This window comes from Magnolia sinica, chromosome 14 (genome assembly GCF_029962835.1).
Source record: "Magnolia sinica isolate HGM2019 chromosome 14, MsV1, whole genome shotgun sequence".
Lineage (NCBI taxonomy): Eukaryota > Viridiplantae > Streptophyta > Magnoliopsida > Magnoliales > Magnoliaceae > Magnolia > Magnolia sinica.
Window position 1 is genome coordinate 60,933,472 of NC_080586.1, and position 24,316 is coordinate 60,957,787.

At 42.2% G+C, this 24,316-nt stretch overlaps 2 protein-coding genes across 3 annotated transcripts in view; both read right to left on the reverse strand.

Moving 5' to 3' along the window:
- Positions 1–20,919, reverse strand: part of LOC131225882 (protein TRAUCO-like) — a 29,952-nt gene extending 9,033 nt beyond the window's left edge. The window contains exons 1-2 of one of the 2 annotated variants that reach the window (XM_058221481.1): positions 19,623–20,919; positions 10,136–10,458 (exon numbers count right to left, since the gene is read on the reverse strand). In XM_058221481.1, the coding sequence (XP_058077464.1) occupies positions 10,181–10,458; positions 19,623–20,829 (1,485 nt within the window). In that variant the 5' untranslated portion in view covers positions 20,830–20,919 and the 3' untranslated portion in view covers positions 10,136–10,180. Of the gene's footprint in view, positions 1–10,027; positions 10,459–19,622 lie in introns of those variants that run through there. The other variant, XM_058221479.1, reaches the window with a different exon arrangement.
- Positions 16,028–16,640, reverse strand: LOC131225883 (ATP synthase subunit 9, mitochondrial). The gene has a single exon (XM_058221482.1). The coding sequence runs from the start codon at positions 16,424–16,426 to the stop codon at positions 16,166–16,168; it is 261 nt and encodes an 86-aa protein (XP_058077465.1). The 5' UTR covers positions 16,427–16,640; the 3' UTR covers positions 16,028–16,165.
- Positions 20,920–24,316: the final 3,397 nt, after the last annotated feature.

Genomic DNA, 24,316 nt, shown 5'->3' on the forward strand with positions numbered 1-24,316 from the left:
GAAGACAGTAGTCGGCTATATATGAGGTTGCATTGTTCGTGATAACTTGGATGACATATTCCTCTCATACTTCTTCAACTATACTATCTAATAATTTGAACAAATAATCGGCCATGTAACAATGGGCCAATGTATCCACGGACTCCATAAACATTGGTTCCAATTGGACAATTCACTACAAAGTTTATCAAAGTCCGACCGAATTTATCGGTTCATCCATCAGCCATAAGAGTACAACCATAGGTTTTTCACACTTCTTTATATTCACAACCTTTGTAGTGTTAAGAAGGTTGTTGCGAAATGGGTGACAGCTAAACAAAGCAAGTTACACCCAATGTGTTTTCTCATTCTATAGAGACGAAAGGCATGTTTGTACATAAAGACCGTGATTGATTTGGCCCTAGCAACCACTTTAATGTACAACCTACCTATTTCTTCCAGCATATCTATACAATGTGCCGCACAAGGGGTCTAAAATAAACGACACCACTTCTCCATAAGAAAACGACTGGCAGCTATATATGAGGTTGTGTTGTCCATGATAACTTGGACAACATATTCCTCTCCTACTTCCTCAATATACTATCTAATAATTTGAAAAATTATCAGCAGTGTGAGAATGGGCCGATGCATCAATAGACTTCAAAAAAAAATGTCCCAGTTGGACAATTCATTAGAAAGTTTATTAGAGTCCGATTGGATTTGTCGGTCCATCCGTCGGCCATAAGAGTACAATCATAGGTTTTTCATGATTCTTTATATTCGGCTATAAAGCTTCTTATAAAATCAACAACAATTTTGAGGCATGTTTCCCTCACTTCGTGATATGAAGGAAGCTTAATCCCAGGGCCAAATTAACCTATTGCTTTCAACATAAACTTGAAGTTTTTCAACTTAATAGAATTGAAAACAACACCAACTTAGTACAACCACTAAGCGAAATATCAAATCATAGTTCTCCTATCTTTTTGCTTGTATCGATTTTCCAAAGTGGTTTGTATGGGTCCTTTGCTATTATCTCTTTGGTCAACCACATCCTCAGCATGTGGTCTACACCACCTATCTATAGGCACATACCTATGAGCTCTTTTCAAGGCCGATGGTCTGAGCCACCTGGTCAATGTAAGGGGGTAGGACTAGGTTCATTCACATCAACATCTATATCCGCATATGCTTCTCTCTTCTCGAAGTACAGCACTATCGTGTTTTCTCCTCAATTGTTTGTCCATATACTCCATGATTTTCTTACGGATTTCTAGAGTAATGTTGGGGCTTGCTCTTGCATTTGTTCCCGACATGTGTAAGGTGTTGCTTGTGTCGTGCAATGCCACCGGCACTTACAAACCCACATAGCTCACACACCATGTGAGTCTTTTCAGTAGCACTACGATAGTGCCCGTACTTCGAACCCACGTCATTTTATTTTATTTTTTTGAAAGATCACTTAAATTCATTAGAAGGGAAGAAAAATAGAGCAGGAAAAAAACCAAAGAAAGCAAAACAGGAAAACAAAGAACAAAGCGAAGCCCAGCAAAAAAAGACGGTCTGCCAAGAAGGTGGACCTTACAGCACTGATAAAAAGAAGAAATCAAAATTTCTAAAGCTATCGTGAGACGTTGCCCACTCAACGAGCAAACGTTTAGCAGTTGCGGTTATACTGTGCGCCGGATGAGATATATTATGAAAGTATCTGCTGTTTTATTTCTGTCCAAACGGCCCACCAAATAGCAAGAATCAACATCCTCCATAGTCGCTTACAGTGCTTGCCCAGGCTGACCCCATACCAGGCGTGGAGGAGAAGATCAACAGAAGCCGGATTACACCAATTAATCCTGAAGCAACGCAAAAAATCTGCCCAAACAGACGCAATGAATGGACAGTGGAGAAGGAGGTGATCGATAGTTTCCTCGTCTTTCATACAGCATAAGCAGATGTCGACCATCGGTAAACCTCTTTTTTTCAAATTGTCAATCGTCAAAATTTTTTTGTGCCCCACGAGCCAGCCGAAGACCAGAAATTTTGGGGGGGGCCCCACATCTCCAGATGAGGGAAGACGGAGAAGGAAGCGTGGGAGGAGAGGAGGAAAGCTTCTAATATAGGGACTTGACAGAGAACAAACCCGATTTATCCCATCTCCATTTGATACGATCAACAGCTGAAGGATCTAACTTAAAACTCTGAAGCTTTAGAAGAAGGTCAACATAATCTGAGGCCTCCCAGTCCTGTAAATGTCTTCTGCAAGTCACATTCCACACTGCCTGTTCTCCAGAAGTTATAATGCATCTGTTGATGGAGATATCATTAGACGGGACTAGCTGGTAAATAGAAGGATACTGGTGTCTGAGGGGAGCATCTCCCAGCCAGGTGTCTTCCCAAAACCGAACACGATCTCCCTTCCCTGGATCGAAAACAACTCCTTGAAGCACCTACTTGCTCATGGACAAAATAGCCCTCCAAATTGCCGAGGCTTTGTAGGCAGAAGAGGGCTTTGACCACCAGCCGCCAAAGGAACTACCATATTTATGTTTGATCAGCTGATTCCACAGGCTGTCGATCTCAATCCCAAGTCTCCAAGTCCATTTTCCCAAAAGCACTCCATTCATCGCCTTGAGGTCCCTTATGCCTATGCCCCCATCTTTAAAACTACAGCACACCTGCTTCCATTTAACTAGATGATATTTATTTTTATCAGACTTGCCATTCCAGAAGAAATCCCGCCGCAGCTTATCGATCAACTTCAAAATAGAAGGAGGGCATCTGAAGAGGGACATGAGGTGCATAGGCAAGTTAGACAAGGCCGCCTTTATGAGAGTGAGCCGACCGCCTCTCGAAAGAAAACGACACTTCCATTTGGCCAAATAGGATTCGATGCGATTGATCACCGTGTCCCACGCTGATTTTGGGGGGGGGGGGCGTACAAAGAGGGAGGCCAACAAAAGAGGAAGGGAGGGAAGCCGCAACACATTCCATCTTTTGAGCGTAAACTAAGACCTCCTTGGGCGCAAGATTTATACCAAAAAGTTTTGTTTTGGCCAGATTAACTTTTAGACCTGACACCACCTCAAAGCAGCAAATGACAGAGTATAAGTTTTCCACCAACGCATCATCTGCCATGCAGAAAATAAGAGTATCGTCCGCATATTGGATGTGGGAGATCGTCTTTGACATGCCTTTAATTCTGATACCACTAATGAGGCCTTCCTCTTCTCCTTTGTTCAGCATTCTAGAAAGGGCCTCTCCAATGAGAAGGAATAAATGGGGAGATAAAGGATCACCCTGCCGCAAGCCATGCAAGCCTTTGAAGAAACCTTTGGGGGACCCGTTAAGAAGAATGGAAAAGTGAGGAGAGCTGATACATTCCCCCAACCACTGTCTCCATTTAGCTCCGAAACCCATCCTTCTAAGCATGTATTGCAGAAAATCCCAATCGACGTGGTTGTAGGCCTTTTCAATGTCCAGCTTGCACATGAGGATTTTGGAGCCAATTGTGTGAGTAGAGTCCAAACATTCATTAGCAATGAGGGCACAGTCCACAATCTGCCTACCTGAAATAAACACACTCTGATTGCTCGATATGATCGTACCTATAACCATCCTCAGCCAAGAAGCAAGCACTTTCGCCAAGATTTTATAAGGGCTCCCAAGAAAACTGATTGGTCTATAGTCCTTGAGCGCAGCAGCCCCTGAAGCTTTCGGAATGAGCGCGATGAAAGAAGCCCCCAAACCCTTCGACAATCTGCCTCTTCCATGAAACTCCCTCACAAACTCCATCAGATCTCCCTTGAGGATATTCCAAAAAACTTGAAAAAAATAAATCGGGAAACCATCAGGGCCCGAAGCCTTATCCCCAGCAAGAGTCGCCACTGCTTTCCACACTTCCTCCTCGCTGAAAGGGGCTTCCAGGAGGTTAGAGTCAGTATGGGATAAAGTCGACAAATACAGATTGTCCAAAGTAGGTCTGCCCCACCTTTCTCCTTGGAATTGAGCTTTATAAGTTTTCCACTAGCGTCATTTGACTTGGGTTTCTAAGAAGAAGACATGATCTTGTACACTTGTAAAGATAAAGACTAAAAAGTAGAAAGAGAAGGAGAGAGAATTACACTTGTAGAGAGTATAGACTGGAGAGTCACACACATTTGTAGAGACTAGAGAGAGTTACACACTTGTAGAGACTAGATAAAGAGAGAATAGAAATAGAATAACTTCACTTGCACTTGTAAGAGGGAGAGAAAGCGAGAGCAAGAGAGGAGTGAGTTCTAGTCTTCTTGAATATTGAACTTGTGTTGTACACTTGTGCTTGTTGTCTTGTACAGTTGTACACTTGTAGTTGTAAGTTCTAACTTGTACATTGTAACTTTTAGTTTGTACTTTGTAGGCTTGTTTGTACACTTATACACTTGTAGGTTGTAGCTTGTAGTTATGATGTTTAACTAACTTGACTCCTCTCTTGAGTCTTTAAAAACAAATCAAACTAGAAAGAGAAAGTAAGAAAGAAAGATTGAATGAATGGGAGTATAAGACTATGAGAGAGAATGTAATGTAAGAGAGAAAAAATGAATGGGAGAATTTAAGAGAGAGAGAAAGAATGAATGAGCGAATTTAGGAGAGAGAGAATGAGTGAGAGAGTGTAAGAGAGAGACAGAGATAGAGTTGGAGAGATGAGAATGAATCAATGAATGAATGGAAGAAAAAAAAAAAAGAATAAATGAATATTACTAAATGAATTGAATAAGAAATGAAACTATAATAGAAACGAGAAGAACCGAAGAAGAAATGATGATCTTGAATGATGGTATTCTTGTTGAATCTTGATATTTAAACACTTCAACTTTTGATAGAGAATGAGAAACTTTAAGCCTTGACTTGATTCTCTTGAAAATCAAAAGAGTTGTAATCTTATAGAGAGATTAGAGTAAGAAGAGGGAAAGAATGGACTTTAGAGTGGAGAATAGTGAAAATGAGGGGGATTTGAGTGCCTATTTATAGACAAAAGTGGGCGGAATTGCAAAAATAAATAAATAAATAAGTTCCAACGGTAATATTTCTGACCGTTCGGACATTATGCGATTGCATATGAAGTATGTGACTGCATACTGGCATATGTAATCTCATAATGATCGCATACATGTTAGGACCGCATATGATAGCACAGCAATCCCATCGCATATATGTGCACATGCGATTGCATATGCGCACATCGCATTTGACATGGGGCATGATTAACATTAATGCTCCAACTTGGGAGGGAGTATAGAAAATGCAATGTATTTATAGTAGCATGTAGTGTGTATTTATCTTTTTGGGTGTGCATGTGTACACAGTGTTGTGTGCTCCTAAGGAGTATGTATATGTGTTTTTAGCAACATAATAAAAGGCGTGTTGGGGCTTCATGCCCTAATACACAATAAAAGCTTCTATCTCAAAACTCTCTTGATGGGGACATCCGAGCACCTTTTAGAGTTTATCAAATAAGGAGGAGATTTGCCTCAGTTTCTTTATGGCTAGGTGATCATTACATGGAGCCTAGTGGGCCAAATTCGAGTTTCTAGCCACGTTGAAGACCCCACATGCATGATCATGCATCTTTAAAGACCCCACACTGGGAAGATGCATGTGGGTTGCTTAGTTAAGAGTATTGGACTGTTGGATTTCGCACGATGGGCCATCTTGACTTTTGGACCATTTTGATGATTTGGTCGTCTTGATCATGGACTCATATCGGATACTAGTTTTAGTTATTTTGTTTAGTTAGTTTGATTATTTTGGCTTATTTTATAATTTAGTTGATATTAGCGGTGGTTTTGGACATTTTATTGTAAAACGCCCCAAATATAGTATACAAGGCTTGGGCATGTGAAGCCCCAGGAGACATTCTTTTAGTTGAAAATAAAATTTTCTTCCTTGTTTCTTTGAGCAAAGAAAAAGCCTCATGTGATTGGAGTTTTGTGTGAAGCCATGGAGTGATTCCAACTATCTTCTCTATCTTTTTCTTCTCGTCAAGGTATTCTTTTCACCTCTCTTCTTCCCTCTCACTTTTTTCTTTTGTTTCTTCCCAAATCCCATCCCCACCATCCCCAAAACCTTCTAGACCTAAACCCTACCCCACCGTACGGACCCTAATTCTTTCAAACACTAACAAAGTGCAAGTGAATCCTCAAATTTAGATCGAATCCTATGCTAGATGGAAGTTCTATCTTCCATTGGGCCATTTCCGATTGATAATCTTAAGATCCATCTACGGAATTGTGATGTGGCTTGAATTTGAGCATAGTTGACTACTTGATTTATTTAGATTTGTGATAAATTAGTAATATTTTATATTTTGATTTACTCTAATAATCCATTTATTAATTCATTCGCATCATTATAGTTTAGGCTATCCGTCCTGCATCATCTCCTCTCACACTTCTCCTTCTCTTTTCTTCTCGTATCTTCCTTCCACTTCCTAAATGGCTAAATCTACTCAAAGCAACTTAGGGATGGGAAGATGGAGGGGCTACTTTCAAAGGTTGTGGAATGAAGACGCAAGCACAAGATAAAACTAGAGGGGCCTCAGACCCTATCGCGTTGGGAGCATAAGTGTATTATTGTAAAATTCAGGTAGAAGAAGTAAAGGTAGCCTTATGCAAGAATGAGAAAAGGAAAGGCTGTGGAACGTGTGCTTATAGAAGTGCGGGAGGTACTAGTGAAATTGGGTAAATTTGGTTCACTGGATTTTCAGTAAAATTTTGTAGATAAAGAAAACGTCATGTGATTAAAGAAGCATCGTACTTCCTATTTACAAGAACAAAGGAGATGCGCAAAATTGTATCAACTATTGAATGATCAAATTAATGAGTGACACTACAAAGCTCTAGGACAAGTTCATTCCAACAAAGATTAGGACAAGAAACCATGATACTAGAAAGATTAGCACACACCAGGGAGAAAAAATTAAAGATATTTTTCTACTTAAAACAATTAATGAAGAAATTATAGAGTTAAGCAAGAATTTATGCATGTTTTATGGATCTAAGGAAAGCATAAGACAGTACATAAGCATGTCATGTGGTGGGCGAATTATCAGCTTGTTCAGGAATCCGAACAAGATCCTCGCCAAGGTGTTGATGACTAGATTTTGAAGCATCCTAACCAGGGTTATTTCTAAGTTTCACGGAGCTTTAGTCGAGGGTCAGCAAATTTTGGTTAGTGCTCTTATTGCCCATGAGTGCATTGACTCTAGATATAAGGAAGAGGCGAAAGGGGTTGTACATAAGCTAGACATTGAGAAAACATATGATCAAGTGAATTGGAAATTTTTGGACTACATGTTGGGGTGTATAGGGTGTGGAAGGAAGTGGAGAGGATGGGTTAAGAGTGTCTCAGTTCAGCAAGATTTTCGATCTTGATTAATGGATCGGCAACCCGCTCTCTCCCTTCTCTTTGCGATGGTAGAAGAGGCTTTGAGCAGAATGTTAAACCATAGGCAGGAGATTGGGTTGTATTGTGGCTTCCCGGTGGCGAGATTATGTACCGCAATATCTCATTTGCAGTTTGCCGACTTAATATGATTTTATTTTATTTTGCGATGCCGATGCAACTATGGTGGAGAAGTTGAGGATGGTGATCAGATGCTTCAAAGTTGTCTCGGGGTAAAGGTAAATATTGCGATAAGTGTAAAGTTGGGTGTTCATATGTCAGGGGGGAGCTTGTGCAACTAGCTAATACATTTGACTGTTGGGCAGGTTCTTTTTCGTCATTTTGTTCGGGGTTGCTGCTATGAATCAATTAACTGGCGAAACACTTGTGGTATGTTGTGGTGAAAAGATTTGAAAGAAAGTTATCAAGATGGAAGTGCCAGTATCTTTTGCTTAGGGGCAGCATAACTCTCATAAAAGCAGCTTTGTCAAATTTGCCAATATATTTTATGTCCTTATTCCCATGTTTGAAATCAGTAATGGTGATATTGGAAAGGTTGAGCACAATTTTCTATGGCAAGGAGCAAAAGGGAAGAACAAGTACCACCTCCTAAGTTGGGGGGAGGTGTGTAAAACCTATGAAGATGAAGGGGTAGGGATTGGGAATTTGGGCGCTGATGAACAATGCGTTGCAGGGGAAATGGTAGGAGGTTTGGTATAGAAGAAGGGGCAATGTGGAGAGACACAATAGCTAAGAAGTACAGACATTCTGAGGGATGATAGTGTGTTAAGGAATCCTCTATGTACAAAACCTTGGCGATATGGAAAGGGATTATCTCTTTGAAGTCGAGATTTGTTGAAGTACAAGACTAATGGGAACGGGAAGAATATTCATTTCTGGAAGGATGTTTGGGTTGGTGAAGTGTCCTCGTAAGCATTGTTCCCAAGAATCGTTCGAAGGTCCACAGCCGGCAATATCCTTGTCGTGTGTTGTTTCTCGATGTATGGCAGGCCATGGTGTGGTCCCCCCATGTTGCTCATTTTTATGGGAGGAAGAGGTAGAGGAATTGGCAGCATTGCTAGAGCATATCCAGTGGTGTCGCCAGATGAGTGGGGAGCAAAATCGGAAGATGTGGCGTAAGGATAGCTCCAGTTGTTTTTCAATTCAATCATATTGCGAACTTCACAAGCAGGGAAGGTCAGGTGAGATTAAGAAAACATGGTATGTCAGGTTCTATGGTGCTCCCCCAAAGATCACGGCCTTTGCTTGGTTAGCCAGAAGGGAAAGGGTCTTGACTGTGGAAATTTTCCAGAGATACAGAATAGTGCTCCCTAACGTTTGTCTGTTGTGTATGGCAAGTATTGAATCGGTTAACCATCTTTTCATCCATTGTCTGTTTCCCTACCAGGTGTGGAGTGGATTTTTCAGATCTCTTGGATTGTGCCAAGTTCAATTGGAAACCTATTCTTGGCTTGGCTTGGCATGGCATGTAGCTTGGTAAGCAGTTGAAGGCTTTATGGTGGCTTAGCTTGCTGGCAGTTTTGTGGGCAATTTGGGAAGAACGAATTGGGAAATGTTTTTGTAATTCATGTAATATGGCTGATTGGGTTCTCCTTAGGGCAAAGGGCTCTATAGTGGATTGGGCATCCTATATTGAAGGGTTGAAGGATTGTACTTTTCCTTTTTAAGCTGTTTTTTTTTTCCTTTTCTTTTCTAGTTGTATTTTCTTTTTTAAGCTATATTTTGCACCATCTCAGCGCTCCTCTTAATAAAATACCAGAACCTTCCAAAAAAAATCTAGAGCAGCTTAAGAGAATCCCAATAAGAGAAATTGATGGAAAGAAAATGGAGATGGTGGAGAGTGGAGACAGCATCTATGAGGGGAACCTTGATTACTGTTGAAGGGCCTAAAAAAGAGGATGAGAGGAATAAAGCTGTTTGGATCAAGGCAGTGAGAAAGGATATGAAAGCTTGTTTACTAACCAACAGGTTTTATGGTAATGATTGACAATATAGGATTTGTAAAGCCAATCCCAAAACACCGCACGAAGCTATGACGACTACATCGAGGATCTATATCTGAGCTGTTGAACATGTGCATTGGAAACTCTCTAAAACGCACAAAATTCAGAGCCTTTATTGAACTTTAGCAGCTTGGCTATGGAGAATAACTGTTCAAATATTCAGGTGTGCATGAATGCTGCTGAACAGATTGTGCATGCACAGAAGCATAAATGCAAGACACCCTAGCAAATGCATGAGCACTTCAAACACAGACACACATGCATGTCATCACACCAAATCAAAGGATTACATACTAGACTATCATTTAGGATATAATAATTAGACCATGTGGATTATGGAAAGCTTAGCGGCCAATGAAAAACCCTTGTTTTATAGTTTTTAATGAACAATTACTTTTCCAAAAGGAATGTTGAGTCAAGTCATGAGCTTGGAGAAACTTGGCCTAGTTGTGCAGTAACTGATCAAGTACCAAACTGCAAGGACACTTTGGGAAATGGGGGAACCAGGAACAGACCCCACGTGGATACTTGACCCATTGACCCATCTACTGACATTCTTCTAGCAGTGCAACTCAGCTTATCATTCCTCTTTTTCCAGTGAAAAAAACTAAAAAGGGTAATGCACACTCATCAAAAATAACAAAATATCACTGCACATCACTACTGTGAATTTTTGCACAGCTATAACAAAAGTGGGAACAAGAGAACATTACAGAGATTCGCACATCACATCTTGCTCTTTTGGTGAAGAAATGCTGCTAAGTTTTATTCCCAGGAGAGAGACCATTTTGCTCGAGTCCTTCAACTTTGACATCGTATCCGTGATACGGAGCTTCGATCATGGGTCTTGGCATTGGACGGCCTCCAAACTCTTGGGGAAAGCATTCAAACTCCGGTCCAAAATTGAACTTCACAACACAGTTGGGCTGGTTGGGACGCGTGAACATGGAAGCGGCCGGATAGTAGCGTCCACCATACAGGTTGGTGAAAGCAACACCTTGACAAATTCCATTCTTGAAGAACGATAACTCGCTTCCTGCATGGGTACATGAGGCGGTCTTCATATATACTTTGAAGAAGTAACTGGATGTTTTGGAGGCAGGCTGAATGCCAAAGAAAGCCAGACACAGCATGCATTCTTGGAGATCTTAGTATTTTTACCATGAAACTAAAATAATAATGATAATAATAGTTGCATGGTGGGGATAGCAGAACTTCCATTAGTGTGAGGGGATTTTAGATATCATGGCCAATATGGAATTCTATTTTTTTCCTTAGAATAACAAGTATTTAATAATATGATAAAGAAAACATATTCACGCTCAGAGCATTCAATTACACATTATAAGTTTTGGTCACCATAATTTATTAAAACGAAGAGATTACAGCCTATGTTCATAGCATTCTGTTACAAATAACAAGCAATTGTTGCGATTTTTTTCTTCTTCTTTTTTTTTTTTTGGGCATGATCATAATTTAAAAAAATGAAGAAATTACTACTTAAAGACTACAGCAAAAGCTAAGATGGAGGTCTCGAGCAGGATAGCTGAAATAGCTGAGAGAGAGAGAGAGAGAGAGAGAGAGAGAGAGAGAGAGGGATGATCCACAGATCCAGATTTCTCACCGTCAATAGGGTAGGGAACACCAGATACGGCCTGGAATTTCTACCTACAGCACCCAGACCCACCTTCCGGGGTGTCTCCATCCTAACCCAATCTCCCTCAACACCCCCTTCCTCTCTTCCCTCATCTCCACCGTTTCTGGCAAAACCCCAGTCCCCATTGCTCCAATCCCAACGTCTCCACACTGCCCCAATTGCCTCCTTCCCCTTCCTGCTACCCCTGCTTGTTTCTCCATACCAGCCCTCCTTGCTACCCTCTGCCCCAGTTCTTCCTGTCAAACCCAACCAGTAGTTCCCCAGTTGGCTTCTCTCCCTCATTCAACTACAAGCCTCTTGCTTTCTCTATGCTTGTCGTGGTGCCGTTGTACCTCGCTCACCATTTTTGAGGCGGATAGTCTCCCGCACCTCTCATCTCTGAGCCCAACCCCTCCTTGCCCCCTGCTTCTTCCCACTACCCCTGCTTGTTTCTCCATCCCAACCCTCCTTGCTACCCTCTACCCCAGTTCTTTCCGTCAAACCCAACCAGTAGTTCCCCAGCCGGCTTCTCTCCCTCATTCAACCATGAGCCCCTTGCCTGCTCTACACTTGTCGTGGTGCCGTTGTACCTCTCTCACCATTTTTTAGGTGGATAGTCTCCCGCACCTCTTGTCTCTAAGCCCAACCCCTCCGCTCCGAAGCTCTTGAAGTTGCTTTACCCCTCTATTTCATCTTGGCATACTGGTCTTCCTCTTGAAGACCAAGTCCATCTCTCTCTCTCTCTCTCTCTCTCTCTCTCTCTCTCTCTCTCTCTCTCTCTCTCTCTCTCTCTCTCTCTCTCTCTCTCACACACACACACACACACACATCTTACCATGATGTTCTTGTAATGCATTCGCAGTGTTATGTGAATAGTGACTGTGGCTATTGCAGTAGCCTTTGTCTACAAGGTGGCCTCGGTTGTTGCAACAGTCTTGACCTGCATGATCACATTGGTTGTTATGGCAGCCTCAGCACAAGAGATGACCTTGGCAGTTGTAATGGACTTAGCGTAGGGGACAGCCATTACGGTGACCTTGAACAGGCAACACTAGGGGGGAGCTAAGGAGACAACAAATTCTCCATTGAGGAGGAAGAACACGAAAGCTTGTGCAGCGACGCAGGCCATCTCTTTAAGTAGTGACTTAGGCAGTGGTTAGAAGCAGGGATGCATGCAAATCACAACAAAAATACACCCATGAGGGCATATGAGGTGATGGGGCCACATAAGCTATGTACAGGTGTAGACATAATGTTATCCTTGGTTTTTTGCCTTAAGATGAAGGGAGGAATATTCCTGTTAGAAGTCGCCATTTTTTGCACCACTTGTGGTACCAAAAAAGCATCTCAACACTTGGCATTTTGGGTAACAAGTGCAAGGAAGAGTAGAGAACCAAAGATTCTAAGTTCGATCCCCAGTGGAGTCGCCATTTTTATTCATAACAAATGCCTATTATTCGATAAGGATTTGATATTAGTTCGATTACTAACTCGGTTGCAAGGATGTGCACCCAAACACGCCCTATCAAAAGCTTTCATTAATCTGGGAACAAAGTACATTCCAGGTGTAGTTTGGCACAAGCCCTTAGTTACGTTCCCTAGGGAAAAACCCCTAATTAAAAGGTAAAAACCAAAGAATATTAATTTGTTACATGGTGTAGAGTACTATAACGCAAATGATGCATAAAGTACTAATCCACGGTCCTTTGTTTTCAGAGTGTCCAGATCATCCATTAGGCAAAGATTTCTAATGTTCAAGGACTCAAATGGTTTTAACATTCATGTCCTCTATAGCTCCAGAAAGTTCAAAGCATGCCTACCTTCCCCTAAGGTGTTAGCACCGAGCCATTCTGCTGGATAAACCAAGGATCGACTCAGTTTTCCTTTACAGTTAGCAATATCATCTGGGGAGCTCTGTTAATCAATCCACCAGTCAGCAGAAGGCCAGTCTTTGGGGCTCTAGATAGTCGGCAGGGAGCCACTGTTTGGAGCTCTCAGACAGTCAACGCAGGGCCAGACTGCTTATACTCGAATAGTTGGCACAAGGCCAAACTACTGGAGGTCCACAGGCTAGTGCAAAGCCACATTTCAGACGTATGAGTCCTTCAACTCACATTCTCACCTTGTCCCGAGCGTCGACAGAAGAAAAAGAAAAAGGGTTCGCAAGGAATCTCAAGAACCACAAATGGCATGAGTTGTAGGAATAAAGACCCAAATGGATATTTATAGTGATAGGAGATCATTATTTCCCGCCCACGAGGTGGTACAGTTGTTTCCTGCCTAAAAAGTTTGTTAGCCGGTTATGGACATGTGTCCTGCTGGCATTGAAATACTCAAAAGTGATTTCCATCGGCACATGCCAAGTATGATACATCATCCTGCGCTGACCTTGGTTGTTAGCGCGGAGTGGACTTTTCTTACAGAGATTGGTGCCACACTCCCTAAACTGTTAACGTGGTGCGGCATTCCTAATCCTGTGCCCCTCGTAAACAATGATCTCACACTCCCCTTAAATACTGGGTGCAGAGTTGAAACATAGACCCCCCGCTGGCCTTGACCATTTGGCACAAAGTGTGTTAGAAGAGTTCCGCACTGACCTTGGCCATTAGTGCGGAGCGTAGAGGAAGGGCTTCATACTAACCTTAGTCAGCATTTCAACTGGTCCTGCGCTTGGCTAGGGATGAGTGCAGACCTCTCCACACTGACCAGTTATCGTAAGTGCGATTTGGAGTTAGTGGAAAATTTGATGCCTACAACCATGTAGCTTAATTGGATGGTTCTCCATGTTGCAATCCAACCTCGAGGTCGTCAGTTCAATCCCAGCTGCCCAAGGATAATGATGACAATGTTGATTTCCATCAAATTAAATAGATAATCATTTTTCATATTCGTTGACTAAAATGCAAAAGTAAATCAATATGTGCAAAATACTTTGTATTCATGTGACTGCAAGAAAATTTTGAAAAGGAAGAGCCCTAAAGCATTCACTTAGCAACAACAAGGAAACCAACATTAGCAACTAAATCCTACATATACTGGAAAAGCGAGCAAGCATATAAAGTATAAACACATCCAAAATACTCTAATCCCAGTCAACCAAATTGAAAACGATAAGCTGCCCAAAATTACTAGGTCAAAAACCATACAACATTTCATTTCAGCGAAATGAAATAATCACATTTACAATGCATTCTTGCTTATGCCAGTGAAACACCTAAAAACATATTTTGGTCGATGCCGTTCCTCTGCAGATATGCAGCTGAACTAACATAAGACTGTAAGCGCGCCTGAGCGCCTTTTCCCAGCATCAATTATACCGGACCTAACTAAGGGGGTACCTGTGCTGGGCAATAGCATCGGTCTCTGATTAACCAGTCACAGCCGGTGCAAGGAAAATAATAAAATCTATAGTCTTGCTTCTTTATTATTATACGAATGGCAATAATTTAGTATGAGAAGGCTTTGTGCACTACGCGGTGCCACCGCTCACCTATCGAGGTGTTCAATCAAAAAGAAGAAGAAACCCTGTTTGTACGAGAACGTCATATCATATAGAGAAGGATTTCCTGCTGCACCGCAGGAAATCCATACCAACTTAGCTGCCCGGTGCTGCTATGGGCAACCGGTACACCATAGGTTGGTTGGTTTCTTGCAGTTCTCACTTTAACACCAAATTCCAAGTATATTTCAATGAAAAGTGACTATCTATTAACCAGTATCATCAAAAACAGAAAATCAAAACAAACGTCTCAGATCAGCATAGAATCATTTGGAATATTATTATAATATGGAAATCTTCATCTTCATCTTACACCTCTCAACAGAATGTATTCTACCTTCCTCATCCACAGATAAAGCATCTCCATACATCTAATGGGGATGGGTGTACCGCCTGGAACCAAAAAGATCAGCTTAGCCTCGAGGCTAAGGTTTTGTAAAAGACCCTCTAGTATGAATATCATTTGCTTGATATCATCAATTGTGCTTCCCTTCGGAGGAGCTATGATATAATCAGATAAAAATCTACCGTACCAGTAAGAAGACGGCAGACGACTCGATATTTGCCTATCGAAGTCATCCAAGAAGAAATTCAAAAGAACAAATGGCAGAAAGCCCACCGGCGCTATGCCCGATTCCCTAGACCAGTCATTTCCATTTTGATCTAAAATGGAAAAATGGAGAAAAGACTGAACGAGATTCAGAATGTCGGGGTCACCTGTAAAAAAACGCAACCTAGACAGAAGACGGTCACGATTGACTGTATGAAAACTTGGATTCAAGTTGACGTGTATGAGTACCTCAACAGGACCAAAATTCCGCACCTTTTGTATAAAGGAGGTGGCTTTTGTGCGATCTTTCCTAAAGTCATAATCATTCTCAGAAAAGGCGGAGTCCAACGTAGTATTTAGAACACATGCAATCGTAGGTGCTACAAGAAAATCCTTATCCTCGAAACGTAGAACGGCATTAATAGGAGTCGGCTTGTCTGGGTCTTTCGTAACCAAGACGATTTGGTTTTCTCAAAACCCTTCGGCAACACCACGAGCCTCAATAGCGACAAGACGTAACTGGCCTCCGGCATAGAAGCTCTCATCTTTTGAAATGTTATATGGCGCTCCCACATCTTTGAAAATAAAAAGAATGCCAATGCGACTCGTTCTAAAAAAGAAAGAGGATAGGAACGGGGAATAATCGAAAAGGTAGGAATACCTTGAAACTCCTTCATATTCATCAGTCGGTCAAAATGCTGCTGCTCACATCACGCTCGTTGTGTGAGACTTTTTTGTTTAGCCTCGAGATTGATCGAGTAAAGGCATGGGATTGATCGAGGAAAACCCCCGTGGTCACCGCTCTTCGAAGAGAGGACCCTCCTTACTGAGAGACACGGTATAGTCAGTAGTGTCGTTGACCATAGTCCGGTCATGAACCGTCTACCGGTTCATTAAAGTTCATTAGATTTTAGTAAAGGTTGAAGGTCCGGTTCTTTCTTGAATGTGGAATCGTTTTAGATCGTACCAAGCTGAAAAACGTATGCGCGCGCCTTTTTTTACGTAATAAGCTTTGAAGCTGGGCCTGCCTCCACTTCCTTATTAGAAAGAGAGGCCTATTAAGAATGAAATTGAAACCTCCTTTCTTTGTTCGATCGGAATACGGATGAGATCAGAGACGCCATCATTGGGGCAAACGATGCAATAGCTTCGGTTAGAGCAAAGCCCAAAATGGCATAACCAAATGATTGTTTAGCCAATGATGGATTTCGCGCCACGGAATGGATCGAGGAACTAAGGACGTTTCCAATACCGACAGCAGCTCCCGCTGAAGCAATTGTAGCTGCTCCGGCACCTATTGATTTTGCACCTTCTAACATCTCGAGTCGAGAATTCTCGTCACGCTTTTCCGTAGCTCTTTCCTGGATTCCTCGTCGATTCCTCTTCCCCACGTTCTTATCTCGGGCGTATATCGAAGGTTTAGTGCAAGAACCAACCCTACTAGATATGAATTGGAACGCGCACCAAAAAACAAAAGCAGAATCAATGTACCGACTCACATAACTCACTTCAAAGTCAGTAATAGAATTTAGCCTTATCTACGGCTAAAACTGAACTCAAATATAAACTTCCCTGCGTGTCATAAAGCGACCGCTGAGGACTCAATTAATTTGAGCGTCAATAACATAACTCCAACTAAGACAGCCACGGGAATCGTACTTGACCGAGAGAAACTATCACTACTCGAAGAAGCACCTTGGCAGGGGTTTCGTAGTCCAAGTGGATCAAAGCACTGAGAAATGCTTTGTTGAGCTTCCTCTATCCCCTTGCCTTGAGTTGGCAGACTCAACAGATGATGAAAATCAATTCCATCATTAAAAGAAATGATTCAAAAACGGTTCCTGTGCCGCAGCAAAGATCGGACATTTGGGAAACCCCATTCCTCGAAATGGACACTCGTCAATCAGAGCCAGATTAGAAAGGGCACTAGTTGGATTTCAAACCAAATCCCCAGTAGCAAGATTAGGATGAGCGCAATGCAAGCCACTGGGAATCTGAATCCAGAACAATAAAACATTCAAACAAATAAACGCACTGAAAACTACGAGAAATCTAAAATCCCACAAAACACAAAGAAGAGGCATTCTTAAAAGCTTCCCCGAGCGAAATTTGATAGGAACAGATGGTTTTCCGATCGCATCCGCCACACCACTACTAGTGCGTTCAGGAGACGATCGAAGAAAATGACGATTAGAAACCCCCCGCCTGTTCTCTGACTAGCGACTCCCGGAGCAGACTAGAGGCAATTGGACTACTATTAGTAGAAATTCATGAATGGATCCTCCCCTCCAGAAGAGGCATCTTAAAAGAGGTCCCCAATTTACCGCCCACACCTGGAACCGGCGAATTCAAGCGGCGCCCTAATGCTCCCATTGGCTGCCACTTGCGATCAACAGAACGAGTCACCCTTTCAAGAGCCCAACAGCCTCCAAGCAGTGGATTGGAGGCACGCGAACGAGCAGAATGAAATCGCTCACCGACAGAATAGTGAATAGCCGGGCGTTCCCCGGAAAACTTTTTGAATAAATTACCAAAAATGTCCATAATATATTAATTATATTGACCTCTTATATGCTCTCTCGCTAGAGAACAAAAAAGAAATCAACGAGAGCGCATACTTCTACTATATACAATACATATATCATATTGCGTTTGCGTTGCGTCACTGGATTTCTTAAATCAAGAAAGGCATGGGGACACAAGAAACAGAAAGAAAGGCATAGGATTTTTCTGAGATACGGACCCTACTGCTGCCCCGTCCTTAACTATTTATGGCGATTCAGTCCCTAGTTTATGCCCCAGTTTTTTATTTAGTTGGGAGTTTGTTCCTCTCGTCCCATCGCCTCCATATATCGGCAGGATGGAGGGACAGCAGCGAAGCAAGGGTCTCGGAAGCCTGCCGATATATGGAGGGGACGAGATAACACAGAATGAATGAATAGAGAGATTCAGAAGATTGCCATTCTCCCTATTTGCATTTATTGTGGGCGAAGGCAAACAAATCAGTGTTTAGCGGCCACCACTTGGCTACTTAGTCGGCGGAAGAGCAACCAATGGGAAGAGTTAAGCGGAAAGGAAAATCCACCACTGTGTTGGAATAGTGCAGCTGAAAATCCAGGGATTCACCGATGCGAAACCCGAAAGGAGAGCAAGGTTACTTCAATTTCATGGGGGGGTAGAAATTCCATTGAAGTAGGACGCCGCGCCACGACGTCACCGGAACCCATAGACAATTCAGTTAGTTAGAAGTTCCGACCACCAGCTCTATGGCGAAACACCGGAAGACCGCGGACTCACACATAGTCCCACAGAGAATCGCCATATTTATACCTACAAAGGGAAGTAGGTTTCGCATTTGGTGCAACCTCCGCCGGCCAGCTAACGGCTGAGCCACTTCCTATTTTTTGTCAGCCGGTCTCGGGGCGACTCCGGCTCCTTACTTGCCGCTATCCTCTATTTTGATAAAGCAGCTTTCGGGCTCCGCTTTTCAGACCCCAGGAAGAGAAGGGTCCTGACGACGTTCGAAGGTAACGCCTTACCACAGTAGAGGTCTGTCTTTCTGACTGTGATGTGCTTTTATAATTTCATTCATTACTAGTCATTCCGCAAGTCACGACTTCCTTTTGAATGCTACCAATCTATTGATGTTCCGAACCAAGCCCGAAGCACATACTGAACACCAACCCAATCACGATGACAAAATGAAAAAAGTGGATTTAAGGCCAAGCCCGCCACCTGGTTTTGAGAATGAGATTTGCAATCATTAACCAATCTAATCAACAATAAATCCAAGGCTAAAAAGAAGGGATGGGATCCAGTCCACCCGGATCAACATAATTCTTGTACTCCCAAGTTTATACCATACATGGGCATGTGTAAGATGATCCAAGCTGTTTGTTCATCACTCATCAGTAACAAGTATCAACCAGTCATAGACCAAAAAATTGCCATCAGACAATCCTAACCATTTAAAAAGCAGTGTACAAACATCACACAAACCTGATCAGCAATTTCTGTACCACACTTCTTACTTGGTCATAGTCAGATCATTGTGAATTTTGGTCTATGGCCCATTTATGGAGCCTTATGATGAATGAATGATTTTATCATCATGGAAATATGATACATGAACGGTATAAACCACAGTTTTAGAAATCAACTCAACAGTCTGTTGAGTCTTGTAACTTGTTAGAGTTTTCTAGAGCATTGAAAACTTGGTAATATTTAATATTTAAATTTTATAAATGTTGAAGAGTCTACTCGAGGCAACCCGTGTTTGGTTGACTTCTATCAAGTTTCTCCAAGTTTTGTCAAGTAGAATCAAGTCGGGTCAGCTGAGTCTGGAATGAGTCAGGAAGGAGTTGTGACCGAATCGATTTCTTTTTCCAGTCCTGAGGTAATCTGATGAATTGGGTCGAGCTTTTCCAAATTTTCAAACATATAGAAATGAACCCAGTCCCATCCTTAAAAATAAATGAATTAAAAAACTCAAGAACTCAATTACTACTTGCTTACCTGGTACTACTTTCGGCGGATCATCCTTCCCATCAGCCGCACAGGCATATCGCTGCCCCTTATAAATAACCAAATGCGGCGGTTTCGGCACATACAACTCTCCATCAGGAAGACTAATGTAGCAGCCCACCACATCCCCTTCACCATACCCTTTCTCTCCATACTCCTCCCTCACTGCCCGATGCACCTTACTCCCATCCACATCCCGATACGCAAAGCTGTTCCCATCATACCCCACAGGCGCCTGCAAGTCCCCCTTCTCCGTGGCCCACCCAAGCCGCGTGTGGCCCGTTTCCCCCAAATTCACTACCTTGATTTCAAAGTACCACACGCCCTCAACAACCCCTCTTGTGGCACGGACCATGCGGTACCCTTTGGTGCTCCCTGCAGACAGACGATCATCGCTGAGCTCGACCTTCTCAGCCTTGTAGATTTTCGAAAGGCAGATAATGGCGTCAGGGGAGTCATCGGATCTATCGGGAAAGCGTGGGATGGGGGTTATGACGACAGCAGACTGTTTGGCAGTGGCGGCAGCCGTTGCAATTCTGGCCTTCTTCTTGTTCTTGCGGGAGGTGGATTTGGTCCAGACATTGATGGCCTTCTTTTTGGGTTTTTTGGTTGCAGGTGTTTGTGTCGTTACGGGCGGGAGCGGTGGTGAGGGTGCAGATGTGGGTTTTGGGAGTGGAGAGGTTGAGGTTAAGGATGAGAGGGGCTTTTTCTTTTTACGGGCGGGGGCGGTAGTGATATAGTCTTCGGAAGAGGATGTGGTTGGGGGCTGTTGGGGGTCTTCTAGTTCCGGTTCTTCGTTGTTGTGGTCAGAGGCTTCATTGTCGTTGTTATTGTTGTCATTGTTGTTGTTGTTGCTGCTTCTACTGTTTTTGTTGTTGTCCGAGGAGGATTCGATTTCGTGGTTGTCAGAGGATGGGGCTGGTTCTGGGTTGTCCGCGATGGGGGTGTCGGTGTCGGTGTTGGTGTTGGTGTTGGTGTTGGCGTTGGAGTTTGTGTTGGCGTTGGCGTTGGCGTTGGCGTTGGGGAGATCAGAGAGGGGTTTTTGTTGTGGGTTTTGATGTGGTGGTGAAGGAGGGGTTTGAGTGTGATGGAGAGGACTGCTGTGGGTGTTGGGTATGTCGGTGGTGGATTTCGTGTGGGTGTTGTTGTCGTCGTTGTCGTCTTCTTCGTCCATGTAGGTGGCTCTCAGGCTTTCCATTGAGGAAGGATGTGATAGACAAGAACCGCTCTCTTTCTCTCCCCCCGAAAACTCTGATAGTCCGCGGAATGTGATGAATAATACGCTGACACAGAGAAACGGGGAATATTAATTAAAACAACACTTAATTATGACATCGTAAAAAGCGCTCACCTAATAATACGAAGCATTATTGTTTTACCCCCCTACGCTATTCAGCTTTTTCAGGGATAAAATTTGACCACCATCAGCCATCTGTTTTTAGTCCATAGTATGCGAAGGTAAGAGGGCATCTTGAGAAAAGGCATAGGTGCACTTTAATTTGCTAGCCATTAACCACTAGGATTATTTCAAAAAAAAAAAAAAAGAGTAATTACTTGTGGCCAACAAGTGCATTAGCATTGTGTGCTAATTTTAGATTGTTTCCACCGGTGTGGTCCACCCATCATGAGTTCTACACTCAAACTTCATCTTATGGCATGAGAATACTCCCTTCATGTGGATAGGTTGGATTTGATACAAGGCTATCCAGTGGACCTCAGGTAAGGTCTCATTTGAGGTTCGATAAGCAAGTCCCTTGCGTATAGAAGGCCATTTCATCTTTTTATCTTTCTCTTTCTTCCTTGTTTTAAGAGGGGACCACAACAAAGAGCTAAAGCTTTCGACGGCAATTTAGTGGGCCACAGGGTGGAATTGGTTCAAAAGGTGGAGCCCTTGCCACAGGAGGCCACTTGGCCTTCTTTGGTGTTTTCTTTTTCCTTTTAGAGTGAACCACGCCATGAGTTGAAACTTATTTAACTATTGTGAGTTGTACAGACAAACATCACACTATCACAATGGTGTAGTGATGTAGTTTTGTTCAAAGTTTGTTTCTTATTTATTTTTATTATTTTTCTTTGTACGAATGATTAGAGTTTGTGAAATAGAATAGGATTTGGTGTTTGTATGAATGGTGGAGAGCGTAGTAGTCCCATGTGGAAAGTCAGGGTCAGTTTTTTTTTTTTTACAAGACCGAGCAGTGAGGATGGCCAATAGACATCAATACACATTGAATATTAACGATCTACAATGTGTATCGGCAATCCACATTAAATGCCCGTTATTCATTTGCGTTCCCGTGGACATTAGATGATAGATTTTCCAAGAGAATGGAAGATCGACTCTCTTTTTCCACCATTGTCTCACTCAAGGGCTTTTATCTGGGGGTAAAAATGTGTTATATTTTACAAGAATAACCACTAACTAATTATTACGATCCTACAGTCGGTTAGACCTTATATAAACGCTTAATATTGAGAATCTGAATATCATTAATCTTAAAATGACTCGTGAATTTGCATTTCAAAGACTCTGAATAAGGGACCATAATTATAGAAAAGGAAAGTTTTAGGCACCCACTATGCCCCGTACAGATGTATGGTCTTTACTTCACAAGATCTTACTAATTTCTAAGAAATATGATTAGTTATCGCGTGCAGAAGATGTAATGCAATGCAATGGCAGTGATGATTAGCCGATCTGAATTTCTGATGGCCGGGATCCGATTATATTGGCAAGCCACAGAGCATACGTTTAAAACGATCAAGTGAAGAGTGCAAAGTATATAGAAATGAGATGTATGGGACGCTTGATACTGTATGATGCTTATGATAAAATTACAAGTAATTGGCTAAGGTTTCTGGTGGACCTACTCCGATTATATTGACAAACCTCATAGCATACGTCCGCTGGTTAGTTGCAAGAAAACAATGAAATGCAATGTAATGCTGATGTATATGTGGAGCAAGGGGTTGAAAAAGGGATTGAATATTGCACAGTACTAATGCTCTAATTTGATGAAATTGGTTGAGCTTGAACGGTAATGTCATAAGGCTAAATCAAGTGGCTTATATTTGAACTTAGGTGGCCCAGGAGGCTTGGACTTTGGCTAGTCTAAACTAAACCAAGGTTGGACTCTTTCACTCTCACTCTCACTCTCCTTGATGGAGGGGTGGTTAGATGGCTAAGACCCCAAGGTATGAGGAAGGATGCTTGATTATTCTTAAATGATCTGGATCTTCTGAACCTACTAAATGCTTGAAATGACAAGGGAAGGGGACTATTTATAGTCTTCAAACCTGGTTTTCTAGTAATTGTTGGTGATCATAGGGGAAAAAGATGATTGAAGGGCTAGGATTGAAGATTGTCACATAACATCATCTCATGGGTTGAAAGAGGTGGTAAACGTGCAATTTTGGGTAAGGAGATATGTATCAGAGTAATTACACTTCAACCGCACACTTAAGGTTTGAAAAAGTAGAATTTCATATGCTTGAGGGACGCCACCCCCAAAGAGGGGGAGTGTCATGTGGCCAGTGGCAACCTAGTCATTACTGATACTCACTTAGACTCCCTACTTTGGCAGGTAGCCTCCTCCAAGCGTGTGGAGCCTCGCTATGAGAGTTGTTGATTTGAGGTTTTGCATGTTTCTCTAATTGGGCTTTGGTTCGGGCTTGGTTTTGGGCTTAATTAGGTGAGTTGACTGGATTGTTGGATTGGGTAGGCTGATTAGGTGAGATGACTCAACAAGTTGACTAGGTGAGTTAACTCATTGAGCTAACTCAAGGCTCTAGGGTTTTAGGTTCCTAGGGTTTAAGACTAGGCTGACTGAGTTTAATGGGTTAAATGGGTTGACTTTGGGGTTTAGGATTAGGGTTCCTAGGGTTTAGGCTTCTAGGGTTAGGGTTTAGGATTGGGGTTTGGTTGTCCATCCATCAATTCAAAACAATCAACTTATGTGACGCCCTAATTCCCGAAACCCGAGTATACTACTCGTTTTCTGAAAACCCGAGTGCTAACCTTTAAAGATAGCCAAAATTCCATGTATATTTTATTATTATTTTTTCTTTCTTTATTGTTCAAAGTGAACATTTTAGTGAAAGAGAAAATAAATCACAGGTGAATGAAAATTTGCATACGCATTCAGAATATACAAGTAGCTGCCCATATGGCTTATACAAACCAATGTCTCAATACTAAAAAATACTAGTAATAAACAATTTATCACATAAAGATAATAAAATGCAGTCATGCTTGAGCTACAAGATTGCACAGCTTTCCTTAGGGCAGATACGGCCACACATCCCTAAAATTTGTATCATGCTTCTCATATGTCTGAACATGAGTATCAATCAAATCAACTGCAAAACCTGTGCGGTTATATATTCAAAAAATGAGTAGCCAGCTCAGTGTGACTTTACCTCAAGATTATACACCACCACATTAGTTAAGTATATTTTAAACAAGAAATCATACAAAATAATACAAATGCAATCTTATTTAAATGGATGGATGCGTGAATGCACATTAACTGAGGATGCTCATCAGGTTGACTTTTGGGCAAAACCTATGCAAGTAGCCAGTCACCAGTAAAAATACATCAAGTACGTGCATAGTGACTAACTTACACAAATTAAGTTGATTGTGGGTAGTCTGGGAGCTAGTAAAACGATACCATGACAAATGATAC